This window comes from Schistocerca gregaria, chromosome 5 (genome assembly GCF_023897955.1).
Source record: "Schistocerca gregaria isolate iqSchGreg1 chromosome 5, iqSchGreg1.2, whole genome shotgun sequence".
In the NCBI taxonomy this organism is placed as follows: Eukaryota; Metazoa; Arthropoda; class Insecta; order Orthoptera; family Acrididae; genus Schistocerca; species Schistocerca gregaria.
In genome coordinates, this window is record NC_064924.1 from 217,209,533 (window position 1) to 217,222,666 (window position 13,134).

At 38.6% G+C, this 13,134-nt stretch overlaps 1 protein-coding gene across 1 annotated transcript in view; it reads right to left on the bottom strand.

The window, feature by feature from the left end:
- LOC126272694 (protein PRRC1-like) overlaps nt 1-6,097 on the bottom strand; it is a 69,519-nt gene extending 63,422 nt beyond the window's left edge. The window contains exon 1 of the mRNA XM_049975721.1: nt 5,784-6,097. Coding sequence (XP_049831678.1) covers nt 5,784-5,880 — 97 coding nt within the window. The 5' untranslated portion in view covers nt 5,881-6,097. The remainder of the gene's footprint in view (nt 1-5,783) is intronic.
- Between the last annotated feature and the right edge of the window lie 7,037 nt (nt 6,098-13,134).

A 13,134-nucleotide genomic window follows, 5' to 3' on the forward strand; every position in this document is an offset into this window, starting at 1 on the left:
CCAACCAGGTAAATCATGTGAAACAGCTCTCCATCAACTCGTCGGGAAAGTGGAAAAAGCACTTAACTTGCAAGAAATAGCCTTCTGCCTCTTCCTGGATATCAAGGGGGCCTTTAGCAACACGACCTTCAATTGCATGGTAAGGGCAGCAGAGGTGCATCATCTGGGGACCACTATATGTAGGTGGACCAGAGCCATTCTTAGTGGTAGTAAGGTAGAGGCTACCATGATGAGTGAAAAGATGGTAATTAAGACCACTAGAGGCTCCCCACAAGGAGGAGTTTTGTCCCCTCTATTGTGGAATCTAGTGGTGAACAAACTCATTGAGGAACTAAATTCCAGACAATGCTGCTGCCAAGGATACGCAGATGACCTTGTCATAGTAATACTTGTCAAATTCACTGACACAGTTAGGAATATGGCACAAGGAGGGTTGGACATTGTGCAAAAATGGCGCATTAAACAGGCTGAGAGTTAATCCTAAGAAGACTGCTGTGGTGCCATTTACAAAGAGACATATTCAGCATGCAAGTTGAAATCTAAAGCTCTTTGATGAAACTCTACCTGTGAAGGGGACAGTGAAATATCTAGGGGTAACCTTGGATGAGAAGCTAACTTGGACCCTTCACAGCAAGAGTATCTACTCCAAGGCAAAAAGCACTTTGGTGAGTACTAGGAGGGCTTGTGGCAAAAACTGGGGCCTAAGCAAAGAAGATAGAACAGTGGGTTGCTGCTAAAGAGCTTGCTAAGGTACAGAGATTGGCCTGCTTGGCCATAACAGGCGGAATTAGCAGCACACCAACCACTGGAATGAAAGACATGCTGGACATGCCTCCACTTCACCTTTGGGTTAAGATGGAGGCAGCAGCTGGGGCATACAGACTTAAAACTAGCCAAAACTGGGTCTCATTTGGATATCCAGAATCACACACTTACATAGTGAGTGAGGTAAATATAGGTATGGCTGGGGAAATGCCCGCTGACTATATAACAACTCCTAACTGCTTCAACAAGCCTTACAATATAATAGAAGTAGGGAGCAGTGGGAGAAAACAGTTTGACACCGTACGGGGGACATCGTTTGGTTTACCAATGGGTCGAAAACAGATCAAGGCGAAAGGACAGGGTTGTAAGGGGATTCAGGCAAGACTGGCGAGCAGCATCTCTCTAGGGAAACTGGCCTCTGTATACCAAGCCGAAATTAATGCAATCAGGGCATACGTGGAGGAGAATATGAGTAGGTGCTACAATGATCGTAGCATCTACATCTATTCAGATGGCCAGGCAGCCCTGACATCATTGGCAGCTCCTGCAACAAGATCTAAGATTGTTGGAGATTGCCACAGGGCTCTGGTGGAGCTAGGGGGAAACAATAGGGTGTACCTAGTGTGGGTCCCTGGCCACTCAGGGATCTGTGAAGCCGATACATTGTCTAGGATGGGGGCAACAACTCCATTTATTGGACCGGAACCTTTCTTGACAATCACCAAGGCTATGATTAAATGAGAACTATGGAACTGGCTTGGGATACAGCACATAGGATATTGGACCAATATCCATAAACAAAAACATGGTAAGATAATGATGCCCAAGCCATGTTTTAAAAGAAGCTCTATAACCCTGGGATTGAACAGGAAAGAGATCAAACTCATGACTGGACTAATGACCGGCCATGGGAACTTCATAAAACACCTACACACAATGGGTATAATGGAAGAAGACCCTAAATGTAGGATCTGTGATGAGGGTGAAGAAACTGCATCACACCTTATCTCTGAATGCATGGCATTGGAGAGTAAAAGATACCGTATTTTCGGGACAACTAGACCTGAAGAAATTGTATCTAACAAAAAACTAGTAGAGGGACTCCTTGCACTGGTTGGCTTTACTAGATGTACAGGGAGCGATACCGCACAATACACCTAGTTTTGATGCGGGCAGTGGCGGGTTAGACCTAAGCTGTTTCAGCTCTACTGTTAAAATCAAATCAATCACCTTCTGCTTCACAGCACTCTGCAACACATCCTAAGTACCTTTTGTCATCATAAACAGCATTAACATAGCAATCTAGTTGTATGTTGCTGCTTTTGCTTCTGAATCCTGAGTCAGACACTGTGACAACACATGTTGTGCATGAACCTATAGTTATAACCGAACAGTCTGCTCATCTGCACATTGTCAGAGTCCGCTGGAGAGAAGTGATGATGGCTCCTTGTGCCTGCAACAGTTTTAACGTGTTCTAGTCTGCTTTTTAGCAACTCTTCGACTGATTTCACCTCATCTTTCGAAACATAGAATGACTGAATGTCAGAGATATTTTTCTGTACCCAGGTAAATAATTGAAAAGGTGTTAGAATGTGATCTTCTGTAGAGTCCTGCAGACTAGCTCGTGATGCCATGCGCTTAATGGTAGCACCAATACCATCACATACTTTTTTACCGTGACTTGTTGCGAAAAAATTCCATTCTGCGTGAATCTGAAAATCATGGTAATGCATGCATAAAGCTTTGAGATTTTTACAGTTTTTGTACTGACTAGCTGCCCCATTACTGAAGTATTTCACAAAATGTATGTGAGGCAGCTTGTTTTTCACACATGCCATAACAGTGCGAATGTGGGCATGAACTGCAATGGCATCATGAATTAAACAGTCACTAAAAATGCACAGGTGTCTGTCATGACACATTACCTGATACACCTCTATAGTAAATCGCAAATGGCTGGAGAGGTGCTTGACTGTTGTCCCAACGATATCCTTGGATGGCATCTTGAACTATAAACGCATAATTTGCAGAAAATTCTGGTATTACTATAATTTCATCTTGTTTCAAATGATCCTTACAAAACTGGAGATAAGCTGACTGTGCTGTTGCTGTGTGTGGTCAGTTTGTCCGTTTTTTGACAACACATTTCAACCCATATCTTCCACTGTACTTTGCTTTGTTTCAAGATGTGATCCATGTATGTCCATTGTTTATAAAAAACAAGTTCATCGTCACCCATAAGGAGTTCACCGTACAGTTTGGTATTCATGTGTTCTGCAAGATCTGCCTTACCAGGACACTTTTCGCACCTATGTATCATGCACTGGTAGGAACTGATGTCACACACTAGCAGCTTCATTGCACCTTTGTAATCCAGATCAGAATCCTTTATAGCAGCAAACATCAGCTAAGCATTTTGATGGGTCTCACATACACAAACATTGTGTGTGCCCCTTGAACTCACAGGCACAACCCATTTTGACCGAAGATTGAAAAAAGATGATAATCCTACTTTGGTATTGGGATACTTTTTCTTGAATTCTACATATAGTTCTGATATGTTGCATAGCAACAGTCTTTCTTGCATCTGTACTCGTTTATTTCCCATTTTCACTGTTACATAGGTTTTTTTCCGGGCATTATTTGGCTATAGTCATTATTTTCATAAAACTAGCAGCTTTATTTCTGAACTCAATTTCTTACCCTGAGCCTGCTGAAGTTGTGGAAGCACTCCTTGGGTTGCTTTTATTTCCCTAGCCTGCTTTACCATATATGTAGAAACATTGAATTCCTTTACAGTGTAGTCAATAGACCAGCTGGAAGGTGCAAGGGTAATAATAGCCTAGTTACTTTTTTCTGGTGTGTGGATATGGCACTTTTTTCTTTCAAATCATGCAGAATCTGGTCCAAAACAGAGCATTTCTGGCATGATTTCTGTTCCTTTGGTGCAGATAGTTCTTCCTCTTCCACCATTAGTGTGTCAGCTATTTTGTGTTTTAATTCCATTTGAGCTTCTTGTAGTTTTCTTCTACCATAGCTGGGCCTGCCTCTTTTCCCAACTTTGTGTGTCTTCATGGGAGACAAACTAAGAGCAGTTACTGAAGTATTTAATTGCTCATCCACTGTGGTTGTAGGTGGCTGATACTCTTCGTCACTGTAATGTAAAGTATCAGAATATTCTTTAATTTTTTAGCAGTGTAACACACCTGGAATATAACTTTTGTCCTGGTTTCATATTAAGTCCCATGCACTGATTCACTTTCAATACTGGTTTTATATCAATTTCTCTATGGCTACACTTCAGTGTCTTCTTATGAATTCGAAATGGATCAAAACAACTTCTTTGTAGGAAAGAATACTTATCCAGAAACACTTTCATATGATGATAAACACTACAATTTCCTGGAACTGTACTTCTTGTGCCCACAGGATGTACCCCGGATCTCCATAGCAACAAATCTTGGTCCGATTCATCCAGATCATACAGTACAAAGGGAATGCCACATTTTGTTCCATATGCTGTTTCAGACATTCAGACGCTTGTGCTCTACCAATACTGCAACTTGTTTGAACGAAAGCACCACTAGTACACTCTTCTGCCTTCATACTGACTTTCCACAACAGTACTAACCAGTCTGAACTAGAATCTTAAAAACATGAGTAACCTGTAATTGTTGCTTGTTTCCTTTGTTGTTCCTGCATAAGAATGACTCATTCTGTCCCTGAAAACTACCATTCTGTTGCCTAATGGTTCCCAACAATTGCTGCAGCTTTACCTGAAACAAGCTGTCTGCATCATCAGTACTACTTGCTAAATCGTGTTAAAAGAAACGTAACCAAATAAATCTCTGTCAACTTTTATTGTACACAAATGCCTTGCAATAACAAGTTGAAATTTTGCCACATATTGTATTATGGTCTACTTACACAGTGTGTGAAATTTAGCTTGGATATCGCTTGTCCCTTTTGTGCTACCACACTTTGAAAATCCATGTTTTTCAGGTAATTTTTCAAATTCTTGTATTTTCATGTGCATGTAACTCAGTTTTTGTGACTGATCTGGGCATGATGAGATCTGTGTGTGTTTAGGCCACATTAAGCTTACCACAAAAAAATTTATACTCTTTTTGAGTGCATTATATTTGGCATAGAGGGCGCTTACAATATGTACCTTTTAACGTAGGCCTATTACATTTTGGAATTTTTTATTTTCCCTCAGAAATATGTTGTTGGTGTTTTGATTCATAGTGTGTTCTCTAACTGGATGTTACTGGGTTGTAAAAATTTCACTGGACTGTGCAGAATAGTTCCAAAGTTATTATGACAAAGTTGGGTCTGAAGATAGATTGCCGGATGCAGGTTGCAATTTATGGGTCACGTCACCTTCTTTCACAAGTCATAAGTCTGGAACTAATTAGCAGGGGAACTTATAAGTTTGTACATGAGTGTTCCACACTTGGTAGCATTGATGTGCTAAATTTCAGCCAAATCTGAGACTATAAGCTGGAACATTTTCTCGAATTGGTTGAATTGGCATGGAATGACCCTAATTTATACTGAAAAGAAAGTGGAAGGACAGGACTTAATGTCCTAAGCCGCTGGACACACTGCGTCACAAGCAAATAACTCTTTCTACAATAATTATCTTGTATATAAACACATAGTATACGCAATTTCCAAAAGTTAAAGCCCATGACTTACCAAAATTAAGTAGCTATATGATCTTTGCAATCATTTTAACTGCATCATTACTATTAATGCTCTACGAACTAAGCAACAAGAGGGAACGTTCACAAAAAAAGCGACAACTTATGCAAACAGTTATGGAAAGCTACGTTAAGATTCGTATGGCTTCATTATTAATAAAAAGCTTTTGTATCATTTATATTATTGCAGTCATAAGTTCTAAACTCAATGTAAGGGTAATGTCGAATATGTTAATCAATACTTGGGCCTCTAATAACGATCACTATCTGTTATTAAACAAAATAAGTCTAAAAACAAATGTACAAAACAACCTGTATTTTTTTCCATTTTATCTTGTGTCAATCCATTATCAGATTTTTTGTCGACAAATTCGAAAGTCGATTCTCCGTTAGAATCTTCTTGCATCATGTTTAGATACTGACAATATACTTGTATTTAAAAACTACGTATTTGTTGCTACTGGATTACAGCCATGTTTGACACATTTCACCAAAGATACATTGGCGAGAATCGCCCTGGCCAAAGCCACTCCACCAACACCACCTTGTGTGGTTCCACGTCCAACAAGCTACCAGCGGAGAGGTCGCTGCATGCAATGCATCGCCTCAAATCTCGTGCGACCACACGACGCAGTTTCAACATAGGCCTACTGCTCGCCCACAACCTGTCCGTGCTACCCTCTTGCTAAAGTTTAGGTCGTTAATTCATAATGCAAAAATATCTACTGTGATTTATGTTCGCGACTAGCATTAAAAATTGATAACGAAGTGTCAGAGGGAGAAATAACGATACAATTGGCCTAGACTGCGACTCCTTAAATGACAGCAGTTTTCATATACCAAACGAGTGAACATGAAGACTAGCAAAATGGTTTGCTAACTCACTAAAAATAACTGGCGCTATTGTAGCACTCCCATACTGTAGCCCCCATTTGCAGGACAACACTGTGTTAGCACTTTGTAAACGATGTAAACATCTGATAAAACTTCGGATACACAGTAACTTAAGGGATGGGAATAACGTTCATAAAGTCTCTGTACCTCCACTGGAACAAATTATGAAAATGAAGTGTCTAATTCAAGTTAGACTGGAGATTACAATTATTGAATTCCAAGTTAGTTGAAGCAAAAATACGATGAATATGTAGTAAGGAATGTAGATAAAATATTGCCATACAAAAATAAAGTAAATGCTGAAAAGATAGACGCAGAGGAGGTGCAAAAACATATTTAAAAAGCAGCAAAAATGAAAAACTTAGTGAACGATAAAATAATCTGACTGTCTGCTGCTCTGTAAATTTCATGCAACTATTTTGATCCGATAAACTGCCGCTTTTTTTTCTTACATGTAAGAAACAAACCCTATGTTCTTGCGTAGGTATCTGTAACTTCCCATCCGTGTATGTAGACCTAATACAGAAAACAAAGAGACTGTTTTCTTTTGAAGCAGACTTTATTACTCAGTAATAACTGTAAAGTAACTGTCCTTTCATTTTGTGTTCCAGTTCCCTATTGTTGTCTCTCATATCCTTCCATTCATTACACCAGTATTCAAATGCGAATGATTGTATCATTCTAGTAAAATTCGCTCACTTTTCTGCTATGGCATGGTAGCAAGGAGTATGTTACAGAACACCATCTGAAGAGCCATTTAAACCTCAGATATACATGTAAAATATTGTCAAACATTTGACTAGTACAGTTTGATACTAGTTACTGTATATCTTACACAGCAGTTAATAAGGAAATTCTGGTTAGAAGCAAAATATTTTTTGTTAATACTGAAGATATTAATTAGCTAAAGCCTTTAATGACTAGCAGTGTTCACTAGAATTTATATTTGTCACATATTCTGTTCGCATTGCATACATTATTTCATTAAACTTTGCAGTATAATAGGTCACCAATGTAAAATACTTACAACTTCATTTGTAATGAAAGAGAAATTACGCAGCCCTTTGTTACAAATGTAAATATATACTGATTTTCAAAACTACCAATCGTTTTGTACTATGTGACTAGATGAAAGCATACTTAATTTCTAACTCAAATTCATGTCATTTATGTCAGGAAAATGACTTGACTTATATTTTCCTTATAAATTAATCATGTATAATTCGATTTTTTATTTCCATATATTATATTGCTTCATGCTTCTAAATTTTTTATTTCATAAACTACCTATGCACACCTATCAGCAAATAGTGTATCTAAATCACTCTGACCACAGTTTACCTCTGTGTATTAATCTTCTATTGAAATTTTGTAAATTTAGATCTTAAACAATACTCTTGATTGTTGCTAAATGTATACATAGACATGAAACAGCACTGTCATTATGCAGATTGTAGCCAGTTTTCAGAGAGTCAAGGTGTAGTCAGTTTGTAACGCCAATTGTTCATTACTGCACACCACCTTTGCAGTAATAAAAGAATTCATTTCAGCTCCTGAACTTCCATTGATGATTTCCATGATCTGAAAAGATTGGTACAGTATCTTACAGACAACAGGAGATCAGTAACAAAGCAGATATGGAGCTCCAAAAGTTGAGCATTATATTCTACTGTCAAGTTTATTTCACCCAAGAACTTTATTGACATTTTCATTCTTATTCATTTCAGCCTAAACTTTCGGTGCAAGCACAACACTTTCTGCACCTAGTGAAGGAGCCGTTTCTATTATTAATTTTTGAGGAGACTACTCAATGAGATTTCAAAGTGAATATTTCTATTTAGCAGTTCTAAATAATTATATTTACCCACATTTCCAGCAGTAATGTTACAAGTAGTTATAGTTTGTTACCTGTTCCACAGATCAAATTTACGATAAATGTTATTATATGGAATGTCTCAACAGAACAATCATAGAACACTTACAGGGAGGTCAGATACGGTCTGAAAATCTTGTAACAGTATTGCAGGGTATATTGCACTGAGAAATAATTTTTAAGACGAAATTCGATATGTTGCATCATTTCTGAGTTAATTAGCATTGAAGTTAGCTATCGCAAATTCATGGGACCCATTAGATACATTTAAAGTCAGTTATGCTCATAGCATAAATGATAGTGCACGAGACTACGCCCTTCGACGTGGGTTCGCCCCTTACTACCTTTCCACGTCCAATTTCTTTATCTTTCTCTTGTTAAGTTGCAGGTAAAGAATTGAAGAACACATTTTGCGACAATGTCTCTGATGGGCTACTTGAATCTGCACACACAATAGCCTGATTGGCTAACTTCAGTGCTAATTGACTTGGAAATGACGTAACACGTCGAATTTTTTCTTAATAATTATTTCTCAGCCCAAACTACTGTGTAACACCCTTACAAACTTCAGACTGATTCACATCAGCCTGTATACAACTAAATAAAAAATAATATTTATATTGATACATGCTGGCCTTTTGTAGGTCTTTTTAATGATTAATTATCTCTACTCAAAAGTTTTACTAAGGTGTAGAAGAAGTTGTTGAGAAAACACATGTACATTTGGGAAAACTTCTGCTATCTGTCAGACATTTATTTCTATGGGTAGACTGCCAGAGTTTTATAGCTGCATATTTCACCCCTTTCTGTGCCAAAATTAGATTCATTGAAGGGTAATACAGATCATTTTTGCTTCTACTGTTGTACTTGTGGATATCTCTGTTACTCAAACTTAGGTGGATTGTTGATTACAAATTTCATAAGTGAATGTATACTGTGAGACTGTGGTTAATACTCCATCTGCTTAAAGAGATGCCTGCAAGGTGTACATGTGGGAAATCCAGACACATTTCTAATTAATTTCTTTTGTACAATGAATACTTCTTGCCAAATTGAGAAGTAATCCCAGAATATTTTTCAAAAGCATTGAGTCCAGCAATCAGTTTCCATTCTAGCTTTATTAAAGCATATCCAGATTTCTGTTAGTAGCTAGCTATTATCAATGTCAAAAATATGAGAAGTACATAGAGCATAATACAAAATATTGCCACTCATGACATAACTTATATCACTTGTACATTAAATAATATACCAGTATTTCAGAGTTGTTATACATGTACTAATATCTCTACACCTGTTGTTTGGGCAACTGTCACTGTTCATTAAAGAGTATGTCAGTTCGCTGTGTGACACCCTCTGTATGTACTATGTACTATGTCACCTTCATAGTAAAGCAACTATGGTCTATAACAAAACTTAAAATTTGTTTAGGAATAAAATAAAATAAAAGTAAAATTATTGGTATTGCTGTACTGATTTATTGCCATATTTAACATTAGAAAATATAAGAAATGCCTAATTTATTCCTTGTGAACTAATTGTTTTGTTGATCTTTAAAGGCATAGGTAATATCAGTTTCATAAAAACATTACATAAAATTTACAAACCACTATGAGGCCCATGTTGCATGTAGTGACTATTGGAACTGATTTGATTTGAATATTTTTTTTCTTGTTGTGGTATCAACCACTATCTGGCTGGCCATACCTTCAAATGCATGTGCCGCCAGTTACATCACTATGTTTCCAACAGCCATCATCACAGCATGAGGGCAGGGCCATGAACGGTTATGCACCTGCCAATGAGATGCAAGCATCCCGTCTCCAGAGCTACAGTGATGCATGTACTTAGATTCAAAAATTCATGAACTGAGTCCATTTTGTGTGTTTGCCACTTGATAACATTTTTCATAGTGGTCAGGGCTCAACATCTTCTGAATAGATATTATACTGAAGAATGACAGATTTGTAAATCTTTTGTGCCTATACAGGGTGTCCCAGCTATCTTCTCCACCCAAAATATCTCTGGAACAATAACAGCTATTGGAAAACGACTTTCACCGGTATCAATTTAGGGCTGGGGCCCATGAATGTACATATTTGGAAACATTCTAAAACGAAAGCATATGTGTTTGTAACACAGACTTATGTTTTTTAAAATGGACCTCCTATATTTTTTATTCAGCAATCCATAGCATGACAAAGCACATACACAATGGCGTTGATTCCATCGCAATATTCCCATTGCATCCCGAGATATTAAGACGTGAAGTTGACGCTTGAAACACCCGTCATGCGCTGCTAGCGCACGTCCTGAGGCTCAGGTGTGAACCCCATGCTGCCCGTAATCGTCATGTGATTGACATGCATAATCACACTTCCATACTTATCAAGAGGTCCGAAACGAATAATACGGTCTGCTGCCATCCTGCATTAACGTCGTACATTCCAGCAGGTATTTATCCCATAGGCTAGGGTTGATGCGGTTCTGTAACATATCTGTGTACTGCAACGTTAATCACAAAGTTAACTTCGCTTATCGTTAACCCGTTACTAAAAAGGTAATGCCATTCAACGTTAAAACTTTACTGTAGATCTAGCGCAAGTGACAGTTAATCATTCACTCGTAATAGTAAAATTCATGTTGATGGTTTTAGTGAAACGAGCAAGTGGACTAAAAGTTTTACCATTGTTTAGGTAAAAATGTTTTGATTTGGGAATTTCAGGTAGAACATAGAAGATGAATGTAAACATGTTTAACCAATTAGTTTTATTATCACATAATTATCAATGTTATGTTTATCTAATGTGTTAAATGACAAATTGTTGCAAACAAATGTTTCTTAACCTCACTGGGTAAAATGGCCCTTTGTAGAAACTTCCACTGTGATACCAGCACTACATACTAAACATAGCGTTCACATCTCATGCTCAAAGTGATGTCCATTGGCTTGCATACATGGGGTCACTCTGCGGATGAAGGATGCCCTATTTCATGCTACTGTTTCCTTTTTGATGGCTGTACAAGCGTCAATAATGCGTTGCTTCATGTCCTCTGGTGTTGTTGGTTCATGTTGGTAAACAGCATCCTTCACTGCTCCCCAAAGAAAATAATCCAGCAGTGTAAGATCCGGAGATTGGGCAGGCCACCTAACTGGGCCACCTCGTCCAACCCACCTACCAGGGAACTTACGGTTCAGAAGTCGTCGTGCTCGTAAGACATTATGTGCAGGGCATTCGTCATGCTGATACCACATGACCATTCTCCGGTTCAGAGGTATGGTGTCCAAGAGGACAGGAAGATTGTGTCGTATAAATCTGGAGTATTGTCTACCATTTTGGATGCCATTTATAAAGAAAGGTCCGATAATGGTATCTCCAATAATCCCACACCAAACATTAACTTTCCACAGACGTTGATGCTATACCTGATGGAGCCATTTTGGATTGTCTGCGGACCAATAATGCATATTCCTCATATTGACAATTCCTTTGTTGGAGAATGATGCCTCGTCGGTAAAGAGAACATCTGCAAAAAAAATTGGATTAGTCAGAAGTTTTTGCTGAGCCCACCGACAAAATGTTACCCTATTGTGGAAGTCACTTCCATGAAGATCCTGGTGTAAATGAACATGGTAAGGATGAAATTTATGACGTTTAAGAATACGCTGTGCACTTGATTTCTACATACCATGTTCAATTTGACGTGTGCTGATTTGTGGATTCACAGCTATGGTAGCGAGCACAGCAACTTCAGCACGTTCATCTGTGTGTGTTCTAGGACGATGTCGAGGTCTTGGATTTAAGATTCCCGTTTCACGTAGACGAGATGTGAGACGACCAAACACCCAGCGCGAAGGCGTTGGCTTGTCAGGAAATCGTTTTCTGTATAGTCGTTCTGCCTGAACAGCGTTTCGTCCACCTACAACAGGGTACAGTGCAGGTATGTAGAGTAGGGTAGAAAACAGACATATTAACTTAATTATCATAATGTTCGCTAACAGTACTATCAACAAACAAGCAGTCTCATAACGTATTTCTCGTCAACGTACATTCTCCATAGATCAGCAGTATGTCTACCATATCTTCATGTGTGTACATTATACTGTACAGTATAAGTTCCACAACACAACGTTTATTCACAATGTGTACTACCTCCGTGCCGTCACTAGATTACTCTGACGCACGACTACAATGGCAAGCAGTGTACTGCACTCCAAAACAACAACAAATGGGATGCTCGGAGGGTGGTGGAGTACAGGAGTTTGCATGGGTCGCAAATCATAAACAAGGCGAAGTGGTAACTGTGACAGTAGTGGGAACTACGTTGGACACTTGACTAGGTAGAGCCAGGCCCTTTGCGACAGGCACAATGGGTCTTATAACGCATTAGATAAACCTTATTTTGGGTGTGCAGGATAAATAAGACATCCTGACGGGTGTACACCGATCGGTACTGGTTCATATTGTGTACGTATATACTTAAAACGTGCAAGAGGGAAAACATTATGTGCTTATGAGAGTTGATGGCAGCAGACTGTATTATTCGTTTCGGACATCTTGATAAGTATGGAGGTGTGATTACACATGTCAATCACATCGCGATTACGGGCAGGATGGGGTTCACGCCTGAGCCTCAGGACGTGCGCTAGCAGCGCATGTCGGGTATTTCAAGTGTCAATTTCGCGTCTTAATATCTCGGGATGTAATGGGAATATTGCGATGCAATCAACGCCATTGTGTATGTGCTTTGTCATGCTATGAATTGCTGAAGAAAAAATCTAGGAGGTCCATTTAAAAAAAACATAAGTTTGTGTTAAAAAGCATATATGCTTTCGTTTTTTAATATTTCCAAATATGTACATTCTTGGGCTCCAGCCCTACATTGATACAGGTG